At 38.7% G+C, this 23,686-nt stretch overlaps 1 protein-coding gene across 1 annotated transcript; it reads left to right on the forward strand.

Annotated features, from left to right (window-relative positions):
• Window positions 1–53: 53 nt before the first annotated feature.
• ABRAXAS2 (abraxas 2, BRISC complex subunit) lies at window positions 54–22,049 on the forward strand. The gene is made up of 9 exons (XM_076339205.1): window positions 54–154; window positions 1,330–1,420; window positions 4,454–4,490; window positions 7,061–7,127; window positions 9,748–9,938; window positions 10,514–10,633; window positions 11,297–11,381; window positions 13,457–13,571; window positions 19,564–22,049. The coding sequence occupies exons 1-9, from the start codon at window positions 83–85 to the stop codon at window positions 20,028–20,030; spliced, it is 1,245 nt and encodes a 414-aa protein (XP_076195320.1). The 5' UTR covers window positions 54–82; the 3' UTR covers window positions 20,031–22,049.
• Window positions 22,050–23,686: the final 1,637 nt, after the last annotated feature.

Consider the following 23,686-nt stretch of genomic DNA (forward strand, 5'->3'; position numbering starts at 1 on the left):
CGCGCCGCTGCCGGAAGAGGGCTGGCCGCGAGCGCGCGCGCGGTGACTTGTGGGCTCGGCGGCGGCGGCGGTGGTCTTCATCATGGCGGCTTCCATCTCGGGCTACACGTTCAGTTCCGTCTGCTACTACAGCGCCAACAGCAGCGCCGACCACGTAGGTGCCCGGGGCTGCCGCCTTTCGGCGCGGCGCGGCGTCTCTCGGGCTCCGGGGCTCGCCTCCCTTCCCCGAGCAGCGGTCGGGCCGGGCCGCCGCAGCGGTGCTGCCGGCCCGCGCCGCCGCCGGTCGGGCCCCGGCTGGGGGTAGCGGCCCCGCTTGGCTTCTGCCGGCGACGTAGAGGTGCCCCTCGCCGGCAGAGGTGGCTGCGGGGGCCGCCGGGCCGCGGGGTGCCGCCCGGTCGCGGTTTGGGAGGGGGTGGGAGGGTGACTTGCAGACCCGCCGGGTCTCCCTGCTGGCGGGGCCGTCGGCCGCCCCGCGCGTCTGGGGCATCGCTGGGATGGACGTGGGGCGCCGGGGGCTGCACCCCGCGGGTGCGGGGCTCCCACGGCATGCAGGAAATCGGCTGTAGGCAGAAAGCGCGTGTGTAAAAGCTGCGAGTGTTTGCGTGCGTGTTGCAGTAGCGCTGGCTTTCCAGCACCGGTAACTAGCCCTGGTTACAGTGCAGAACCGGGGTGTTTCTAAATCCCTCTGTTCTCTTGACAAAATTCTAGTCTGAGCTTGCTCCCTTATCTCCGCAGCAGGAAACGGTGCACTGCCATTTCAGTGCTTATGCCAAAAGCACCTGATTCCCGCTTATTCTCCTTCCTCATTTTGGGCGGGGGTGGAGAATAAAAGATGACTTAAAGTTACCTCCTAAGTTTTATGATCCCTGGTGTTGTTCGAGGTCCAGCCCAATCTCTGTATGTAAATTTGAGTAAGCTTCTGCAGATGTAAACTCCGCTTCCCCTTAGCTTTGAAGGAACAGAGCAGCAGCGGTGCGGTGCACCATGCTCAGGCCTCCTCCTCATCCACCCCGTGCCTGTGTAGCTGGGACTGCTTTTTTATGTAATCTGTGTTTGCCTTATATAAGTTGTGCGTTACTTACGGAAGCTTTCAGTAAAATATTATTTTTGGACAACCTGTTCCTCTAGTGTTGTGACAGGATGTTGGTAAATCAGAAGATCAGTCTCGGTAAACCTAAGGACAGGTTATACCTACTGCAGCTCAGATATGTCTTTCAACCTAAATTTTTTTTTCAATTCTTCTGTTTAATGCTAAGAAAGTTACAATAAATGATTGTATAGTGGGTTTTTTCCTATTTTTAGTCTTTTTTTTCTCCCTTGAAATTGTAGGAAGGATTTCTGCTAGGAGAGGTGAGACAAGAAGAGACCTTTAGCATTAGTGATTCACAGATCAGCAACACTGAATTTCTACAAGTGATTGGTAAGTAATAGAACTTTGAGAAATTCTGAAAGAAGCACTGTTCAGTTTTTCAATTTTCAGTACGACAGTTCAGTAAGAAGTCACTTGTGAGACCAGCACAAGATGTTCCAGTCTTTCAGAATCGCATTTGCTACAGTATTTGTGTGTTTGTAGTTGAGATGTGAGGAAAGGAAACAGTCCTTTGCTAGATATGGGGTTTTTATGCATCTCCTTTTCTGGAAAAAAGATCATTCATTGGAGACATTTGTCTGCTTTTCATGATGGACAAATTATTTATTTGGCTTTTGGTCCTGCAGGGAGTTTCCTGCTTGATATGGTTGCCTAAATACAAGCATGCGCTCAAAGTAAAATAAATGCATTGCTTGATTTACTAATACTGAAAAGGGGGCAAATATCCAGTAGAAGGTTTGGCTGCACGGATGGCTGGTAGTTGATGACATCATAAACTGTCACAGCACGATTTGCCGAGGAATATCTGTGAAACAATTTACTTTATTGATAAGCACAAGGACTGTACAATGATTTGTTGTTGCTATGAAAAGTGAAAGAAGATCTAAGGTCTTGCTGTTAAGTGTTGTTGGTTGAAGTAGATATTTTTATACGTGAGTGAGAAGCTGTTGCATGTTTTTAGCTCTATGGTTTATAGAAAATAGGAAACCTCTGAAAGAAAATGCTTTTTTTGTTTATGTATATATAACCCGATGTTAAAATACATCTAAACCTTCTTTAAAAACCCGAATGTGTGCATAACTGGCTTTGTGGATCTGATTCTAGATAACATAGCAGGGTCTGCATAAAGCTTAGCTAATACACAAACATCTTGTGATTGACTCTCAAATGTTACTCTGATACAGAACTAATGATCTGTGAGAGTGTGTACTATGTTATGTTACATCTCAAGATACTTGCCACCTTAAAGTAGTGATGGTTGTGCATATAAGAATCCAGAAGGTTAAGTAGTTTCCTGTTCCAGTTATTCCTAAGGAAACATGGGTGATAAGTCATCTGTGTGAAGTGTCAATTAATTACAATTAATTAATTGAGCTAAATTACAAAAAAATAAAGGCATAGGATTTTGTGTGTGTGTATATAATCACTATCAAAGTATTGTATAAAGGAGGGCAGCTGATAGCTATGTCTGTTCAGACAAAACTAGACATGACTATTCAGTGGTAACTGATCTTAGTTACTGTTGACAGTGTAATACAGTAATGTCACCAACTGCAGCCTCAGTGTGGTTTCATAAACCAAGTGTTTGTGGTGTTAAAAATTATTCCCTTTTTAGATAACTCTTTTGCCACGTTCCTGGTTACGGTTATTTTCTGAAAAGGGAAATTACCTGCCCCAAGGATATTTTTTTTGTTTACCAAATTTGTACTTCAATATTTATTTATCAACATTAACTCTTGAAGTCCCAGTTCAGCTCATGAACTGAGACTGACAGTTTTGTGGCACTGTTGTCACAGATGAGTTTTAACGTTCTTATGTGTCTGCTGTCTCAAAGCTTAGTGGTGGTGTTTGAGTATATATGTGTGTGTATATAGTACATATACTACATATAGAGATACAATAAGTCAATGTATAAAACTCTAGAATGATGGCTGCTTCATGTGTTCTAAGCAGTAGGCTTGTTACTTCCTGTTTTTCAAAAGACAAGGTCTATGTAGCAATGTAATAACATGAGAATCAAGTATGTATTCTCAGTAGTTGTAATCAATATATTTGCTGGAAGGAATTGGTCTAAACTGGAATAATTAAACTTACTGGCTTTGTTTAGTAAATTACTTCCACAGATTCCTGTATGCCAGTGTGAAAATACAGGGTTGATACACTTTTAAACAATTCCAAATAAAGAAAGTCAGAAACTGTAACAGCAGCATCACGAGGAGTTCTTGCCAGTGAAAGTGTACGGTTTCTCAGGCAGTATGCCTGCCATGGATGTTCAGGGACTTGTTTTGATAGTGGCTAAATATGCTGAGATGCTAATGTGTGTAGTCTGTTGTTCTTGGGAATTGTGATCTGGTTCTGACTCTGCTGAGATTGCAATCATGAGCAGCCTGTGACTTTCAGAACAGCAGGCGGTGAGTCACTTTTCAGGAAGGAAGAGTCTAAACAAAGTCATTGCTAAACTCTCCAGCAGGGTTCTAATATAGGAGCTTGAAATATTATTGCTATGTAAGTCCTATTCAGTCTGAGCAAATAGTTTCAGACAAAAGTTATGTGATCGAGGTGTAATAATATGAATAAATGGTAAGCTGTATTTGGTAAAAAGTTGGAGTAGAGGAGAACTTTAAAGTAGTACTAAATGCTGCAGAAAAGTAAGTCATGCTTGGTGTTAGAGATGATGTGGATTGGATTTTTGCTCTTTTCTTGCTCTTCTCTGAGATTGCTGACATGTTACAACCTTTGCTGCTTAAATAAGCATCTTAACATTTATTACAACCCCTTCAATGAAAAAAAATACTGCTGTGACTTTTTAATACTTCATATAACAGAATGATAAATTGCAGCTAACCGTTTGGGAGTGGCATTTAACCCCTTTTCTCATCATAGATTCTCTTTGCCTTGCCTGGTTAAATACTCCAATGTATAACATTTCAGTGATTCCCTTCCCCATCCCTTTTTTTAATTCATTGCTGCTGTATTAAATGCTGTATATGAATGCAAGTAAACTGTTGTGGAAAGGTGTATCAAAAAGGAGGAGGAGGTTGTGAGGAGGTTACAACCATAAAATAGTATCAAAAGTCTGTATCTGAGGCTCAGATACATCTATGTGTCTGAGCAAGTGTATGTCTTATTGTTAAAATATTTTCCTCTGTAAAATGGCAGATTAGAAAGAGAAGCTAGTTTTCTGGGTATGGTGCTGTGTCATCAAGTGTTGTTGAGACATTAAGGGCAGTGTGTGGTCTAACACAAATGTTTATTTGCTCTGTAACTGTGATGTGGAAAGTTCATGCAAGATATGCCACTGTAATTTCTCTTCACCTTAAGCAGTTGGACATATGTCTCTTTCTTGTTTGTTTGTTGTTGCAGAAATCCATAACCATGAGCCTTGTTCAAAACTTTTTAGGTAAGCATTTTCTGTTGTCTTCCTGTGTTGGCTGCAGAATATAAAAATAGGTAGCTCACTGAAATATTAGCATTTCAAATGTACCTACCGATGTTTGCATTGTTTGCTCATCTGATGATATTAAAGGAATACGTGTAAATGGCACCAGCCATGACAATGAAAGTATGAGTTTACAGTATTAGTAGCACTTACCTTAATATAAAATATTAGGTTAGAAAGTGTGCTGAGGTAGCTAGTACAGGCTTATTTCTCTGTCTCTTTGAATTTCCACCTCATGTAGTTAGCGGAGGTGGGATAGCAGTCAGATCAAATCATAACGCTCTGATAGTTAGGATGAATGTCAAAACCAGTTTAAATTATTGCACTTAGGTTAGCTCTGCTTGGACCTGGTGGGTCACAGGACACCTTGTGTGCCCTAACCTTAGTAACTTGCTGGGTTAACAAGTTGTTTTGTAGTTAGTTGTACTGACTTGCACCAACTAATTATTCTGAAACTTTCCGCTTACTAGTTTTTTTGCCTTCTGATCTCCTGTACTCCAGAATTTAAATTAAATATAGGTCTAATATATTCTATTTAGCAGCTTCCATCTATGTATATGTAGCTTTTCTCTATAGTCTTCACTTGTTATACAGTGATGGCTTCTAAATTGCTGTCTAGAAATTATTTTTAGAAGGAATTCCCAATTAATCTCCTCTTGTCTTTATTTAGAGATTTCTAGCCAATCATGGAAACACAGTATCTTAGATATTATGATTGACATTAGTTACATTAGAGAGAAAAGCTGCAGTCTATCATTTGCTATCTGATAATTACAGAGAGGGTACTCTTAACCCTGTGATTTAAGTGCTAGATACTCTACACATCAAGATAATATCCCAGTGTCTAGTATCCTCTTTCTGATTCCTAGTGATGCTTTGTGCAGTGCATATCAAAACTGATCACATTTACTGCTTTTCCCCAGTCAAGAAATTGGTTGTTAGTAACTGAGCTGATGGAGTAAGGGGAAGAAGTCTGTATTTCACTGCATGCTTTCTGCACAAGAAAACTGATGAATTTATTTACTTCAGAGCAGAGGGGAAACTCTCATATAGCCTTTATCAGTACCAGAGCATGCTGTTGGTTTCTCTGTTCCGTTAGTTGTAGCAGATGCTGATTTTTGGGGCATTCTACCTTATCCTTTTGACTTAAGTGAAGCCAGTCTGAGGTAGCCTATCACGCATCCGCTCTGTATTCTTGTAAGCTGACACTGCTGGTGTTGAGTATGACAGGCTTGGTTCCAGTGCTTTTACCAACGCGTGGGAACTGAATAAGAAGCAAGGATTTTAAAAGGATTTCAAATGAAGGTGTTTCGTTACATACTAGTTGCTCATCCCATAAGAAAATTATTCTTATTAAGCATAAAAAGAGAGAGAATTGGATATCCGCTACTTACAAGAATGTATAAATATTGTGAACATTAATTGAAAAGATTATGCAAATATTATGTAGTATCTCAAATTAGTAATTGGCTGTAGTCTTAATATTCACAATAACTTGCATCTTGAAATAAATTTTATTTCCACCCTTATTTACCAGCCAAGTACTGAGCTCAGGATTTTCTGTTGTGTTTTTTTTACCCACACACACAAGAGTTGAGATCATAGACCTCTAAAACAGAGTGTTCTCCTGCACTGCTTTATGTGTTAGTGATATCAGCTCTTGAAAGAGACTAAGGACTTGGCAGGTAAGTCAAGGAGGAATCTATTTTAAAATGTTTTTCCTTTTATCATGAAGTGTGATCTACTTGAATTTATAAACCTGTCTGTGTAAACAGATTTATAAATTCTTAAATCTGTTTGTCCTCAAAATAACAACTCGTCAGGGTTTGGGCCTCAGTTCTGTAAGCAGAGCCATATGGAAAGACCATGATACTTTGGATTCTTGCTAACCTCAGTATAACTGTTTTGGCTTCAAGGGTCCAATCATGTGAGTCTAATTGCAGGACTGGAGCTCAAGAAATTGATTTGTAGTTGCATGTAAAATGGCCCTGCTTTCCTTTCTTCTTTGGCAGGTAGGCCTCTTATTATTGAAGCAGGGTTTTACAGAATGCTGGTCAAAATAAAATTACACAGTGCATTTATGTACGTACCCCTTGTTGTAGGGGCTGGCAGTGAAATACTAGGCATCGAACTAATGTGTGCAATGAAAGCATTTTAAAACTAATAATTACAGGCACCTTGTATTTCATTACTAGTGGTTTAAAAGGGGTTAGAGTTTTCACACCAGCTAGTCTTATGCATCTAATTTAAATGCTCTGCATCTTCCTCTGTGAGCAACTGCATCTGTCTATTAGCTGTGCAGTCAACCTAGGCTTCTAACTGTGCTCTATGTAGCACCCGAGCTGGATATCTTAAGTAGGTGATGTGAATACTGACCTATGTTGATAAAGGTAAAACTACAGAAGTTGCTTTGTAATGTATAGAATGCCATCTATTTGAAGAACACTCAAAGTATAAATTACTTACTTTATGTATAATGTGCATGTGTGTAAACTGTGTACCTACCTTTCTCTCTTCCTTTTTGGTTCAAGCTTTTATGACTATGCAGGCAAGGTTAATGAGGAGAGTTTGGACAGGATTCTTAAAGACCGAAGAAAAGTAAGTTTTCTATCTTTTTTGTCCTGTTCTAGTCATTAGAGCCTATAATTAGACAGAGCGGTTTTGGAAAACAAACAAACAAAGGCAGTTAACAAGAAGAAATTTTCGTTCACAAATCTGATGGTTTGTTTTGACCCAGAGATTATCCTGTACAGAAGTTGGTGGATTTGTGGTATTTAGGTTAAATGTGGGGCACTGTCTAAATTCTCTGAAGAAATGCAAAGGATTTAAGTTTAGGTCTCCAAAAATGAAGGGCTAGTATTAACTGACTCAAATTTCTGAGCTAAACATGTAGCATAACGATTGTGTACTCTGCTGCTGAAACCAACAAAAATGTAGCTGATCTGAAAATCTGTTCTAAAGAGTTCATTTAAAAGATTTGTAATGATATAGCCTTGTAATTGCAATTTTTGCACTGTCAGTTTTAAACTGGAAACACTGTTCTATCAGTTATGTCAGATGTTGTCATAGCTTTGTCACGCATATGTTGTTAGTAGCACAACTAGTATTAAGAAGATTAAATTTTAGTAGTTCTTTGGAGAAGAGTTAAACCTTTTTTCAATGTTTCATCTCGTTCTATACTTGTAGTGCGCTATCTTTCTAACTATCAAATGATTTGGAAGTTCTCATGAGCTGATAACATCAAAGAGCAGAGCTGAAGGTGTGGTTCCTTATGTAGTGAAGTGAATCCACCAGTCAGCTTGCTCTGGCAAAAAGACGGATGACTGACTTGCATGGTTCAATTTGTGGCAACTGTGGACCATGTTAGACCTAGCGGGAAAGCATCACAAGTACATGAATTTGGCTCACGAGGTCTGGTTAGTGCCAGAGCTAGTACAAGGTAGGGGTGGTTAAAACAAGACCTTTTTTCCTGTTTGACTCGTTTTTACAAAGCGGCAGCAAACCAATGTCGTTCCAGCTGCTTTTAGCGCTGCTGGTTGCATTTCATTAGTAGCAGAGCTAACTGTCAAGGCATGACCTGTTGGGTTTCTGGGATTTTTGTCCTCTATAGGTGACTCAAGTGTAGCTTTCACTACTCCAAGTAAGAATGCCTACTGTGTGAATTGATCATCATTATGCAAAGTGTGTGATGACAGTTGCTCAATTGCTAATTGAATTTGCAGTCTTTACTTTGTGTTCACCTTACCCACCTGAACTGTGGACTTTAGCTTGCAGACAAGGCTTACACTGAGGAGGGATCTTTAGGGAAGCAAGTCCTAAATCTGTGCAGCTTCTGCAACACTGATGATTGTAATGCTTTTTTTCTTGTCTGTTTCTTCCAGCAAATGCTCTCAGAATAAACTCCTCTGTATATACTAATGTATTTATGCTGAGTACATTGGTGCTTTGCATGTATATTTATACATGCAGACATGTACATCTTTATGCTGGTGATGGTGTGAGTTTCCAGTCTCAGATCCTGAATTCTGTAACCCCATAACTCTACTCTAGAACACTACAGAGCATATTAAGTTCCCCTTCAGGAGACAAGGCAAAAAACATAGTTAAAAGAATGTTTGTGTCTCGCTAGTTTTAAGTTGAATTTTATTTTGTTACGACCTACCTTGCAGGGAGACTCTGGCAAGACTGTGCTCACCATTACTGTGGTGAGAAAGCAGGCAAAACTGGAGAAATTAAAACTTGCAAGTGTCATGTGACTAAAGCACCACAGATCTAATGACTCTAATTGTCATAATGTCAAAAAAGAAAGAAATACTGCTGTCTGGGAACCAAGACAGTCTTGTATTCTCTTTTGTTAGCAAACTAAGCGCATTTTATTACATTCAGACTAAGTAATTGTACGGATTTACTATAAAAACTTAAAACTAATGCTTCCAATTTTTTTTATTTAACACGGGAGTCATATTGTTTAATATGTAGACTCTGCTCTATTCCACTGACTATATACATGCAGTCTTAAGGCACTATCATGTAGTGATGCATATTCCTGGGACTCTTCCTAAATCAAATTGTTAATGATGTGTCCTTTTTCTTTAATCTCCTAAATTAAATGTTAGTTTATATGAAGTAAAGGAGTTTAATGCATGTTGTATTCAAAATAATCATTGAATTAGAATGGGTCTTATCTGATGTGCATACGAATCTTTCACAATTCAATACACAATGAGATAATGTTATTGCAGATTAGTCCCGTATGCCTCATGAACAGACATGAATTTGCAAATATGTTTGTGAAGCACTTGAAGTGTCTTACAAATCAATACAAGTGAATAGGCAGTTGAAATATTTAGGCTGAAGAAAACCCACATCTGCTGTGTTTGAAAACAGCTCAAGTCTAATAATTTGAAGATGCTCCAAGGTTTGTTGCTAAAATTAAACAATTGAAGTATATTGGAAGTGGGATCTTGAATGCTACTGAGGACACACAGGTGTTTGTAGCACAATAAAGTTGAGCAATTAATAGTCGTGTTGTAACAGGATGTCACTTATTTCAGGTTATTTAATAAGTGCAAGCCTCTAGTAATTCAGTCTGCTTTTGTTGTAATAAAGCTATTGGGTTATTCACATGATACCGCAGTTTTAGCAACTTTATTGTAAGAAGGTAAGTCTGTATCTATCAGTTAATACTTTGTGTTTTTCTGATGTACCTTGATTACAGAACGTTATTGGATGGTACAGATTTAGGAGGAACACTCAGCAGCAAATGTCATATAGAGAGCACATCATTCATAAACAGCTGACACACATTCTTGGAGTGCCTGATCTTGTCTTCCTTCTCTTCAGCTTCATTTCCACTGCAAATAACTCAACACATGCTTTAGAATATGTGCTTTTTAGACCAAACAGAAGGTATGCAATCTCTGTATATGAACCAATCCTCATTTTTTGTTCTGCTTCTTATTGCTATTCTTTATACTCTAAACTATTTTGAAGTTTGTACAATTACACGTAAAGAAGGCTTTGTGTTTGTCAAATGACATCTTGGTGTGCAATTGTTAGTGATGACAGTTTTCTTTTTCTGTGCAAGTAATTTATAAATTAAAGTTTTGGGGTGAGCAAAAGTTCTTTTCAGTCTTTAAATCTTCAGACAACAAAAAAAAATATTTTAAGAGAAATCAGATGTCAGTACCATGTTTCTTATAATAGACCTGAATGTAGCTTCACCCTTCTTGTATCTGTGGTAGTTTGAATGCACAATTAAAAGGTTCTAAGAGGTATGGAGGTAGGTCCATCTCCAGGGAGTTTTTGATAATGCGTTTATTTTGAACACAACTTCTAATATTTAGTGCCTTTTATAATAAACCTAATACAGAAGCTTTAAAATTAGATGAGTTGTGATCATCAGAGAGACGGGATAGTATCAAGGCTATTGTAATTAATCTTTTGAATATGAATTAAGAAGTCTTTCTAAACTTTCTCTACAGGTATAATCAAAGGGTGTCACTTACTATTCCTAATCTAGGCAACACTAGTCAACAGGAATACAAAGTTTCTTCAGTGCCAAATACTTCTCAGAATTATGCCAAAGTTATTAAGGAACACGGGTAAGGATTTTTCCTTTGCAATTGAAGTACAGTCATCAAGCTCTACGTTCTGTACCTTCCAAAGAATACTACAAATATGCATTTCAAGCAGGAAAAAACTAGTTCTGGAGGAGAATGGTCAGTTCGTAGTGCGCTTTTTTTCCTGCTAAGAATTGAATCTTTTAGAAGAACAAAGGGGACTTGGTGCACTAATCAGAAGAGCAGAGTTGGTATGGCCAGTCGGTGCTGTGGGCCTTCTGGCTGGAAGTTTCTTACTTGATTTCCATCCACCCCGCCAAGGAATTCTGTGTGCAAGCTTGATTTAAAACTTGAACTTCAACTTGGAAGTGTTGAAGTCTTGTAGTAATCAAGTCATTTTAATTAAATGCTGTAAATGCAAAGTAGCTCTTCTGACTGTTAACAATGAAATTATACAAGCTTAAAGATTTCTGCACAAGTTTAATCTCATTGAAATGGGACTCTGTTGTTCCAGAAGGAATTTTGGTATTGAATATGCTGCTGCCCAAATTTTGGTTCTTGAGTATGTTATGTTTTTTAGCAATATAAAATAAAATGCATGTTAGAAATATAGTGATAGACTGCTTAACAGCAATTCAAAGACAGCATGAGCTAGAAACTTGTGTTGTCTTTTCTAACTAATAATTTCTGCCTTTTTTTTTTTAGTACTGATTTTTTTGACAAAGATGGAGTGATGAAGGACATCAGGGCTATATATCAGGTTTATAATGCACTTCAGGAAAAAGTACAGGTAACTTCCTTTACTTAATATTGGTCAGTATGTATGTGGCATCTTTTGTTTGTCCTTTGGTTAAACCAGGAGCGGAGGAGATGGAGATTTTTAGAGCTCATAAACAATTTATCATGAACTGTAGGAAAATAAGTCTGACTTAAATAATGAAATGTCAGTTTCTATTTAATGTGTGCATTTGCAGAGGCTGCTGTAAAAGTGGTTGATACAAATATCATCAATTCTTGCTCTTTTGCAAGTAAGAATGTTTTAATGCTTAGTGATTTCTGGGAGACGTTAGCTATTTTTAAGAGTATGCATTGAAGAAAAGCCTTGCTGAAGGCTGTAGGGATTTGCACAGGTTTAAAGGCTTGCCTGTGTGAGTTTAAAAATGACTCCTGGATCTTGGTATGTAGCGTGCAGCAAAGAGCTCCATCTGTTAGGTAAAACTTGTGAATGTTTTTTGTGTAGAGCATAAGTGGATCCTGCTTCAAATGTGGCAAAGCATCTGAAAGTGCCTTGAGTGTCAAATCTACTAAATGTAAGCTTGTCAATTCACAGCTTGTCCTATGTGAAGAGCAGCGTAGCTGTGCTGCCTCAGGAGCACACACATCTGCTAATTGTGCTGTAGTCACAGCTTATTTCCCAGCTTCGCCCTTACATCTGCCCTGAAGGGATTTGTGTCTCTGCTCCAGCTTAGCTTTGCTGGTTGGCACGTATAGCGGAGAACAAGGCAGTAATCGCTCCAACCATCCCCTGACCCTGCTTGCACAGGAGAACTACTGTTTCTTGGTGGAAGTTGCTATTTCTAACCTGCCTTGTATGGTGGGTAACTCACAACGAGAAGGCAGACAGCTTTCACACCAGCTTCAGGAGGCATGAAAATTTATTTTCAGAGATCTATCCCATTAGCTAATGGTATTATTCTTTAACGCTGTTTTTACAAGAGCGCATACATCCTTTCGCACTCTTGCTGTTGTTCAAATTAGTGTCTGGAAAAATGGAAAATATAACATCATCAGGGAGTTGTCTTCCTACCTGTTAAAACTGTGACTTCGTTGTATTTCGCCATATAAATCATGCTGCTGTACATTGTTTACAGAGCTTAAAAGTAACTTAGGTGTTAGCTAACTTGAGGAACTTTTATCTTTAAAGTGACTGTTTCACAGAGAATGTTACAGGAATGGAAATAAGTTTTCTGGTAAAGCAGCTGAGACGTGTTTGCATTATTCACCAATTATTTGGGAGGGGAGGGTTTAAACTTTATAAACTTCTAAAAATTAGATATAGAACTGAAAGCATAGTTAATCTTTTTCAACTCTGTAGGTAAGATCATGAATAGTAACTTTTTGGAGAAGAAACAGTAAATGGCTAGTGACTTACTGTTTAAGACTCATCAGTGCTTTTAGAGTTGTGTACTCTTCAAAACTGATCATGTTTAATGATAATGACTAATGCTTAATTTCTGAAGAAGTAAACAATATGTAGTATAACATGTTTAGATTAAAAAAAAAATCAGTATTATCCAGAACTGTTTTTAAACTCGGGTCCTTCTATGAAAATTTCACATTCATTTCCTAACCAGTATAGGGAAATTGTGTTGAAAAATCCATGGATCTTGTTTATTTAATAGAGGTATCAGTTAGGAGATCAGCTTGGGACAGTTGTCTCTTGGGTCAACTGTTTCATACCCCAATTCGAATTTGGTCTAGTGCAAAAAGTATGCGCCTTTATGCTACATTTTAAAATCATGCTATTACAGTATCATTGTTCTGCTAACAACAAGTATATTTAAAAAAAAAAGTGAAGTCTCTTCCACCAAGTAGGAAGAACTAACTTTGGATCTTACTACAAATCTTCCTGTAATGATGAATTATTTGGAAGTGCTTTTCCTATCATGCAGTGGTTGGGAATTGGCAACAGCCAGTAAAGAAAACGATCTTCAGGTTAAATATTATGCTCTGATGTAGTTAACTCCTGCTCTTAGTTTTGTGCTTTTAATGGCTTCTTGTCTGGTAGTAGCTTTATTAATGTTGTCATGAAAGTCTTTCATGTATTTTTTCAAAATCTTAGCATATCTTATGTTTTTCTCCTAGGCAGTATGTATAGATGTAGAAAAAAGTGAACGTGTTGTTGAATCTTTTCAAGCTGATGTAAACAAGTTAAAAAGGCAAATCGCACAAAAGAAAAATGAAAAAGAACAAGAAATAAGTAAGTTGCCTTTTCATTTTTTTGTTTCAGAACAGGATGCTGTAAGGACAAAACGTTTTGTGGAATTATTTTGAGTTGTATTCTTGATAGCTCATAGCAAAAGGAAAAAAAATCACATTGGGAAGAGTATACGATGGCTTTACATTGAATGATACCTGTACTGTGAAAGTATGTGTACTGCAGATATTTCTGTAGGAGTCATCCAATGTTAGCAAACTTAAAACATAGGAGAGAGACAAAGCTGTAGAGAAAGAACAAGAAAGTCAATTCTGGAAATAACACAGGAAAAGATCAGTTGTAGGAAAGGAAAAGTGGAGCAAAGCCAGGAATGGAAAAAGCAAATCTAAACACTGGAGAGATTCCTTTTGAAATATTACATAGAAACAGGGTACTGTGTTTACAGGCCAGTAGCTATCAATGGGTTTGTTTTTTTTTTTTTAATCTTTATTCCCTTTCCTACTCCTCAGCCCTATCCCCAAATACAAGCCCAGCACCAATTAAGTTAGAGTTCAGCTATATTACTGGATACCAGACAAACTGGGTGAAGGAAAATGAGTGCTTAAGTGATGAACGTTGATGTAGAACATCTGAAGTGTTGTCTAGATAATTTTTTAACTTGTAGCTTTTAGTGGACGTATCAGGTTTTTCTCCACTGATTTGGAGGAGACCATCTACATTTTTGTCCTCCTTTCCCACTTCATAGTTACTGAATCCTAATTTAGTCAACATTTTTTGCATTATTTGCTGACTTAGTGGTGAACATGATTAGCATGGAAATACCACTTTTCAGTGTTGAACTAAATCTTCCCATTCTGAAGTCATTCCTAGCTTCAGGAGTACCTGCTAGAAAGTGGAAGAAACTATTTAAATGCAGAATATTGTTGGAATTTGCCTACCTATTTCAAGTACCATATCATCACTGATATTAATTTCAGTCTGTATTAGTTTTAATTCCATGAAGCTACTGAAACATTGTCCTTCTTGCCGTGTGTTGGGGGAAGCTGAATCAGGTAATTCTTTGATTTATTCAAGGCAATGCAAGCATGGCAGTTTTCTCTTTCTAGTGAAGCTCTGAATGCAGAAATTATACTTCTGCTGTGTTTTGGAGACCTATATTACTATTGAGTTGATTCGGTTTGCTTCCATGGTGCAAATAAGTCCCATTAAAAATCCTTGTTTTTATTAGGGTTGGTTCTGCATTCTGTATTAATAGTATGTCGTGGTTTAACCTTAGCTGGCAACTGAGCACCGCACAGCCGCTCGCTCACTCCCCCCTGCAGTGGGATGGGGGGGAGAATCAGAAAAGTAAAAGTGAGAAAACTCATGGGTTGAGATAAGAACTGTTTAAAAATTGAAACAAAATAATAATAGTAGTAGTAATAATAATAATAAAAGAATATACAAAGTAAGTAATGCACAATGCAGTTGCGCACCACCCGCTGACCGATGCCCAGCCAGTCCCCGAGCAGCGGCCCCCCCGGCCAGCTTTCCCCAGTTTATGTACTGAGCATGACGTCACATGGTATGGAATGTCCCTTTGGCCAGCTGGGGTCAGCTGTCCTGGCTGTGCCCCCTCCCAGCTTCTTGTGCACCTCCAGCCTTCTCAGTCGGTAGAGCATGGGAAGCTGAGAAGTTCTTGACTAGTGTAAGCACCACTTAACACACTGATGATTTAGTTGTTGCTATCAACATTATTCTCACCCTAAATCCAAAACACAGCACTGTACCAGCTACTAGGAAGAAAACTAACTCTATCCCAGCCGAAACCAGGACATAGTACAAGTTTTCATGGTATGTATTTAGGACTGGTAGGGAAAGCCAGTAATAGGTGTATGTTCATCTTTTTTTGCTGCTCCATAATTTTCTGAATCAGTGAGACCTATTGTGTGAGCATACTTGGCTGGTTGCCACACTGTCCCTCTTTCCTAAAAATTGAATGTGGCTTCAGGAGACGTTGGCTTAGCAGTAGATGGGTTTTGTGAAGAGCCTGAACCTTTCCAAGGAGACATTGCTAATCTAATTTAATTTGTGTGTGTAAGGGAAGACTGAAGGTAGAGAGTAGGAGCAGAGAATAGGCAAATGGGAAGTAATATGTTAAAAAAAAAAAAAAAAATTCATAGGCAAATTACATATTTCAGCAAACGCTGCCTCTTTTTCCATGTTTTGAAATGACAAGCAAATAACCAAATTTTGTAATTCTAGCTGCAAGATGTTTTTTATTAATTGTGTATCTTGTTATCTAAAGCTGTATCTGAGACTAAAAGATGGGTTAACCCTAAACTGTGCAATAGGCCCCTCTGCTGCTATGACTGGGTATTTTTATTTTCTCCAGGCAGCAAGGTGCTGTTATCACATGAGCATTTTAGAACAAAGTTTGATCTGTCAGCCCAGGTTCTTCCTTCTCTGAACCTCAAAGATAAGGTAAAGATCCAGCATCAGCCACAGACCATTTGAAAGATGGAAGTGGCATGAGTCACTGCTGTTTCCTGCTTGGCTGTAGATGAAACAGCCAGGGAACTGCTACTACTCAAGCTAGCAAGAAGTAGGGATGGGTATTTAGTGTGACTGGAGCTGATCCCAGCCCATATGGCAAAAGATGGGGGAGGAGGAGGAAGAGCAGTCGGTGCTAGCCTCTAGATACTACCAGTGAGATGCAAATGCTGGACTGAAAATTTATGCCAGAGCAGATAAAGTGAGAGGGCTGAAACAATAAAACATGCAGCTTGTATCTGTGCAATATTTTTAGATGTGAGCAGCTAAATACTGAAGCTGGCCTTCTGTTCTCTCACTTCCTCAATATTGGGAGAATTTCCTTGTTTTTAGTGAGTTAAATGTTCCAGTTAATCATTCTCTGAGCTGGAGGAAAAGGGAGCATTTGATTGCAATTCCTGCGGTAGTGTTTTGTGGAAGCTTGTTATTCTTACAAATTTTTGGATAACGGGTTATGACTTTAACACTCTAGCATAAAAGTCAGTTGAGACTTTATTTGCCGGATCACTGACATAATTTTGTACGTGTAGTAGCATGTTCTAGGGTATAGTGAGTGCTGTCTACTTCCCAGATGCCAGGAAATCTCCCACGACAGTACTCATATTGTGGACCAAAAATGGAGTGCTGTTATGTAGCCACTTGAGGGAATATGCTCTTTTTATTACTGAAGAGATATTGAATTGAATTGATTAAAGGAACTCTTCAGCCTTGATTTTTGCTTTTTCCAGATGTATGGTTGTCGTGGTTTAACCTCAGTCAGTTGGCAGCTGAGCACCACGCAGCCGCTCGCTCACTCCCCGCTCCACCCCAGTGGGATGGGGGAGAGAATTGGAAGAGTAGAAGTGAGGAAAAACTCGTGGGTTGAGATAAAAACAGTTTAATAATTCAAATAAAATAGTAACAACAACAATAATAATGTAATAATAATAATAATATACAAAGCAAGTGATGCACAATGCAATTGCTCACCACCCGTCGACCGATGCCCAGCCAGTCCCCGAGTAGCGGCCCCCCCGGCCAGCTTTCTCCAGTTTATGTACTGAGCATGACGTCACATGGTATGGAATGTCCCTTTGGCCAGCTGGGGTCAGCTGTCCTGGCTGTGCCCCCTCCCGGCTTCTTGTGCACCTCCAGCCTTCTCAGTCGGTAGAGCATGGGAAGCTGAGAAATTCTTGACTAGTGTAAGCACCACTTAGCAACAACTAAAACATCGGTGTGTTATCAACATTATTCTCACCCTAAATCCAAAACACAGCACTGTACCAGCTACTAGGAAGAAAATTAACTCTATCCCTGATGAAACCAGGACAATCGTGTTACAGTAAGTAGAGCTGGTACCATTTTGTCTGTCACCTAGCTGCAAGGCAGCTTTCATATACTGGTGTCAGTTCTGACAGATGTTTGGAGGTTAATAACCAATTAGAAATGAGTCGAAAACTTAAGTCTATCCCAGTGCTTTACAAACCTTCCTGCAAGGAAGTTTTTCCTCATGCCTAATGTATCATACTGTAATTTAAGCTGCTGCCTTCTTTACCTTTCCACAGCAGCCTCTTATGTACATTTGAAGACTTGAACTGTTTCCTCAGTCTTCTCTAATTATTCCAGTTATTTCAGTCTTTCCTCGTAGGTCATGATATCTAGACCTCTAATAAGTCCTTTTCTTTTTTAGAGTTTCTCCATTTTTTCCCTATTTCTAATTCAAAATTAGATGTAGTATTCCAGTTGTAGTCTTAACCATTACAGTACATACTGAAATAATACTTACCTGTTTCTCAACAGCTGAACACACTTAATGCATGTTGATATTCATAGTTTACATAAATCAACAGCAAACCCGTTTTTCTTTTCTGCAGAAGGGTGCAACTGTTCCTCATTTTGCAATTTGTGCAGTTCATTATTTCTGTGCATGTCTTCCTTAAATTATTTTCCAAATCATCTCATTTAAGATCACTTTGAAATTCCTATTCTGATATCCTGTTATACTTGCAGCTATTACTAGCGTAGTACCATCTGTAATTTTAATAAGCGTGTGCTGATTAAATTCCATCATTAAGGTTGTTAATGTGAGTATAGTTCTGGTGCAGAGCTGTAGGAGCTTCATCTTGATGCGTCTTTCCAATGTGACTGTTAACCATTGTAATTGTTCTTCAACCAGGTTTTCAGCTGTTTTTTTAATCCTCATAGTGCTTATGTTACTGTCTATTCATTATGAAACATGGAGATGCTGTGAAATCCTTAAAGGCGAGACATATCTGTGGCTTTTGGTCTTGCTTTGATTGTTAAAGCCACATGGATTGGAAAGAGACCTTGTCCTTAGTGGACAAATTTATTTATAGCAACTGTCTAACTGTACAATTACTTAAATAAAAGTCAAAATATGGAAGTCGTGGCTTTACCCATTATGTATGGCTTTTCATAGGGAACAGATTTCAGTGATTGTGTCTGACTCTTGCAGGTACAATGAGCAACATACTTTACCAGTGTTAGACTAGTGTGAGAGCCCTGATTGTGGATCACTGTGCTAGGGATATAGAAACACAGATTCAAAAGATGGTTTTTGCTCAGCTAGCTGGTTAGCAATCTAAGTATGAAATACCACGTGAGTACAGATGTTCTGGCTAGCAGAAGGTGAGCATGATACACGGTGGTCTCAGCAGCCCGCTAGGCTAATCACAGGCATTGGGAGGGAAGGTTATTAAAATAATAATGTGAGGGAAGAAGACAAGGTAACTTCTTTGCTGGTGTTCATGAGATTGTCCCCTAACACAAGGGGCATTGTAAGAGAAAGTACAGAAGTGTGATTTTTAAGATGTAATATCAACGGTAGAAGCTGATTATGGTGTGATCAAAAGTGAGTCAAGCTTTCAGTACCGAGTAAGACATAGGTGGAGAGGAGCAGGCACGATGACCCCTCGCATAGCTACTTTTTGATGTGAGAAGGAACAGAGAAATACAGAGAAATGATGAGGTGGAAAGAGCAACACGTTATGGAAACTTTCTGTAGCTGTTTTTTTAGGGGACTTAAACTGGAGGAAATGAACTGTACAGGATGACTGTGCACATAAAAATTGCACACTTGCACTTAGTTTATTTGCTTTCTGACACATTTTGGTTTTGAAATGGGATCACTAGGATAATCAAGTTGTGCTAATACTGATGAGTTTCATGGATGCACTGCTAAATTTAGGGAAGACTCTTTGTCAAGCTCAAAGAGTAGGATGTAGTAATAAGCAAGATTTGACATGATGGTTAGGGATAGTGTCTTATATAGTCATCAATACAAAAATCAGAATTGCCAAAGGTGAGTGGTGGAGACTGAGAGGAAAAGATCCAGTACTGGAGTTTGAAAGCAGTGCCAGGGATGAGCATTTAATAATAACAACCAGAAAGAAAGAAGAGAGAACCAGCTAAGGGCTGGGTGGGTGTGGTATGTTACAACTAGGGTATGTAAAGCATATTGCAAAGTAAGCATTAAGTACACCAATGTTCTTTGCTTTTGTAGGAATGCAGCAAGCAATTCTAAGCAGGCAAATGCCAACAGATAACTTGGAACCTATGTTTGTTCCACGAATGTCCTACACTGGATTTGCTGTGGAAGGCTGCACACTTGAAGATTCGGATGTCTCTGATCCTCCCCCTCCATATTCTGATTTCAATGCAACCAATCAAGAAAGTACTGTCAGTCATGGTCTCCTAGAAAGCAATGTTTTTATGCCTCGACCTCAAGCAGTAGGTTCTTCCAGTTATGTTTCCACAAATGCAGGATTGAAATATTCTGGTAATGGAGCATCCATGCCATCTTCCCAAAGAGCGGTTGGTGACAATGTTGATGAATCAGAAGACAGTGATTATGAAAACTTGCTTGAACCTACGGAGTCATCTGACAGTGAATACTCACAGACAAGGGATTCACGACCTTCAGCACATCCTGATGGTGATTCCAGGAACACTCAAACTTCTCAGATTTGATAGGGGGGAAAAAAAAAATCCACATGACACTGTTTTTTCATAATTGTTACAGAGAGATTTTGGGGATTTAACCTGGAGGAAATGAACTACACAGGATTACTGTGCACACAAAATGTAGAAGACTTGCACTAGATGGTTTATTCACCTTGTGATACATTTTGCAAGTTTTATAATGGAATCATTAGGATAATCAAGTTGTACTAATACTGATGAGGTTCGTGGATGTACTGGTAAATTTAGGCAAAATGAAATTTATAGAGATCTTGTAGCTTTTGTTGCCGTATTTTCTTTAAGACAATAAATTGGGATGTAGTAACTAAGCACAGTTAGTCTACAAATAATGTTCTCAAATCAAAACTTACCTCTTGCACTATCATGCCTTGAATTTTAATTTTTGAAAGGGAATAAATATATCAGCCGCCTTCAAAATAGCTTTCTATGGTAAGCCAAATTGGCCTTTGCAAGCAAAGAAATTTTGATAATTCTGAGAAGCCTGATTGGAACAGATGTGGTCTACCTTCTATCGGCATGCTCTTTTAACAGAGAAGGGGTTTGTTTCAACATTTTTTACTAGCAGAATGTGTGTATCACTTAAAATGATGGTTGCCTTTTTTTTCTGTAAAGGGTGTGGGGGGGGTGGGATGACTGGTAAATCATCCAAATGAATGTCATAAATATAATTATTCTGGTTTCACTGGGTTTACAATGACTTTATGCCACACTAGCCTCATTTAATGTCTCAGTTGTTATTTTAGCATAAATACAAAGTGCACATACAGGAGTAAATGACTGACAGAAGTAGTAAATTCCATCATGATTGGACTTTGGAGTCTGCAAATTACAAACATCAGAGACTGCTTCTTGCATTTTTATTTGCATCTGAATATTGGATTTACGCTTCTAGATGAGTTATTTTATGTAATAAATAGGGGATAGGGTAGGAGAAGATTGTTTGGAGAGTCCCCTGGGCTTATTACCTCTTTTCCTCTGGGTGAAATGTGTAAATGATTATTTTAATTTGAATTACAGCTCTTGTCAGAAAATTGCCGTTTGGGATAAATGAAGTGTGGTATATTTAGAGAATTTCATGTTTGGATGCACTTACTTTTATTTAAATACTGCTTGTATGCTAATGTTGCCCAAAATATGTGAAATTGTGCCACTAAGAAGTATGTATTATTGGACTTTATCCCTAATCTGTAAAAGAGAAAATACACATTTTTAAGATAACCTCATCTTAAGCATTCATGACTTTGAGGTTTGAATAACCACTTACTTGGTTTACACCCAGAAGAACAAAGCAGTCGCTTAAAAGTTTAAATATGTTGGATTTACAAAAGACTAAAATTTCAGTATGTATTGTATATGTAGGCAAAAGTCTGTTCATTAGCCTCTCCTTACCTGTACTAAATTAAGCAAAATGACTTTGGAAAAAAATGAGATGTTAAAATTGCCACTCTTCTATCGAGTTTTTCCACCTTTAAACATCTAGTGGTCTGTTTTAACTATCTTACATTATTCTCATTATCCTTAACTTGATGCGTTTTGTCTTCAAGTGTTGCAATCCATTTAACAGAGAACTTGCTCTGGTGTTATCGCTGGCTATCTGCAAGCACCTGTGGTTCAGGTGGTATAGATGTGTGTGTGTCGAAATCAGAATTGACAAGATGGCAACTACCGTTTTTATTTTTATTCTGCACAGAAACCTGCAAAATGTACATCTCTGACAAAGCAGTTAAATGTGACAATAAAATCTTATTTAATCCTGTAACTTATATTTTAATATTTGTCAGGTTCCATGTCAGTGAAATAACTCACCAGAATACAGAAATGCAGCTCAAAATTGATGATTTGTTAAAGCTAGTCTGTTTGTAGGACTAAGAGGGGGATTTGATGGCAGGGGGAGGAGGTAGCACTATACCTTGCATATTGCATAGCTGCCACACATTCTTACGATTATGTTGATACAAAAATCCTTGAGTTCTGGAATATTTTAATAATAAAAAGTGTCTTAAGTTCTGGTTGTTTTTACATATAACATGATTGGAGGTGGAACGAGTATGTAATCGTGTCCTCTAGGCAGTGCGTATCTGCTAGTACTTTCACTTACTGTAACTGCTTACTCATAAGAGCAAAGGGTGTGTCTTTATTAATTTCTTTTAATTCAGATAATATTCTGGTAAAAATACATATGAATGGACTTTGCAGTTTTCATTACAGTCCTGTTAAAAATAATGGTGTTGGGTTGTGATCCGTCTGAAGGCAATAGGGAGCAGCTTTAATCATAAAGAAAACCAGAGCTTCATACCCATGAAGTGCCAGGTTTCCACGCCTGACTCATGAAGAGTTTCTTTTGGTGATTCTCAGGAGCACAAAACAGCAGCAAGACCTGTAGCGACGTCCACTCATTAACAGGTAGGCAGCATTGAAGAGAAGCTACTAAAAACTGGCGTCTGTGCCTTTTAGTTCAAAATCCTGTAGTTTCTCTGGTACAATGAAATACTCTGTTTTACTGTTGTGAGAAACCCAGAATTACCATTTCCTTTATTTCCAAATTTACTTTGACACCCCACGCCCACCCCCGATTGTTTATAGCTAGAACCACCATATGGAAAGTCTCAGTAAGTTTAGAACTATCACATATGCTTACAAAAGAAAGCATCACCAAATATTTCTGAAATTAGCTAGGATTTACACTATGGGAGTCTCCAAATCCTCTATTTGCTTACGGAATGGCGCGTGTTGGCAGAAGGCAGCATGAGCATCTTTAATTTTGGCATATTTGTAACTATGCAGGTTTTGAGTTCTTGTCTAGCATCTCCTAACTACTCGGGGACATTTCACTGGCTCTGACCTGTCCTGAGTTAAAATTCAAGGGGAGCTGTTACTGCTTCATGTGGCAGCAAAATCAGATAAACAAGTGAAGACTGCTTAGGTTTCCTGTTAGGTGAAAAGATGCTTCAGACCATGCTCAGGGTAACTAGTATCAGATCAGTACACTTTATGTTCTGTTGTTTAGCTCCTTTTATTTAGACTTGATACCTTTGAAGATAGCAGTAGACAGCATTTAAAGAAATCAGTATTACTTCAGGTCAAATTGACAGCAGCATCTTCCGTCATAGCCGCTGCCCCCTGCTTATAATTACTGTGGGAGAGAAATCCTCTAGGCATAGAGGGTGCGTGGTAGTGGAATTTTTATTTGCAGGTGAACCTCTGCAAACAGATACATCTGCTGGGTCAGTTGTTGATGCTTTCCATACTGTTTCTATGGGTTGTCTTACGCAAAAGGGTAAGTGCTTGGTCAGTGCTTGTCTGTCTCTTTGACTTGTTGGTCTGTAATTTTGCTTTTTGCAGTTCTGCAGACACCTGCAAGGTTAATTGTAAGCCTTTTGATAATAGACTTGCTTTGCTTGGTTCTTCCACAGCTGCTTATGAGCATTCTGTAGATCAGCTTGAAAGGTGTTGATCTCTCTGGCTTTTTCTGAGAAGAATTTTCCCCTGGCTTTCTCTTACTGTATAAAATGATGGTGGTTTCACATACATATCTATCATATGCACTTACTTTTCCAAATGCATGTGCGTGTGTATGCATGTACCTATGCTTTTATACTGCTCACTTCTATAGCTTATAGATTTAGGAAGAAACCAGAGGCTTA

Source organism: Aptenodytes patagonicus, chromosome 5 (genome assembly GCF_965638725.1).
Source record: "Aptenodytes patagonicus chromosome 5, bAptPat1.pri.cur, whole genome shotgun sequence".
NCBI classification, from domain to species: Eukaryota; Metazoa; Chordata; class Aves; order Sphenisciformes; family Spheniscidae; genus Aptenodytes; species Aptenodytes patagonicus.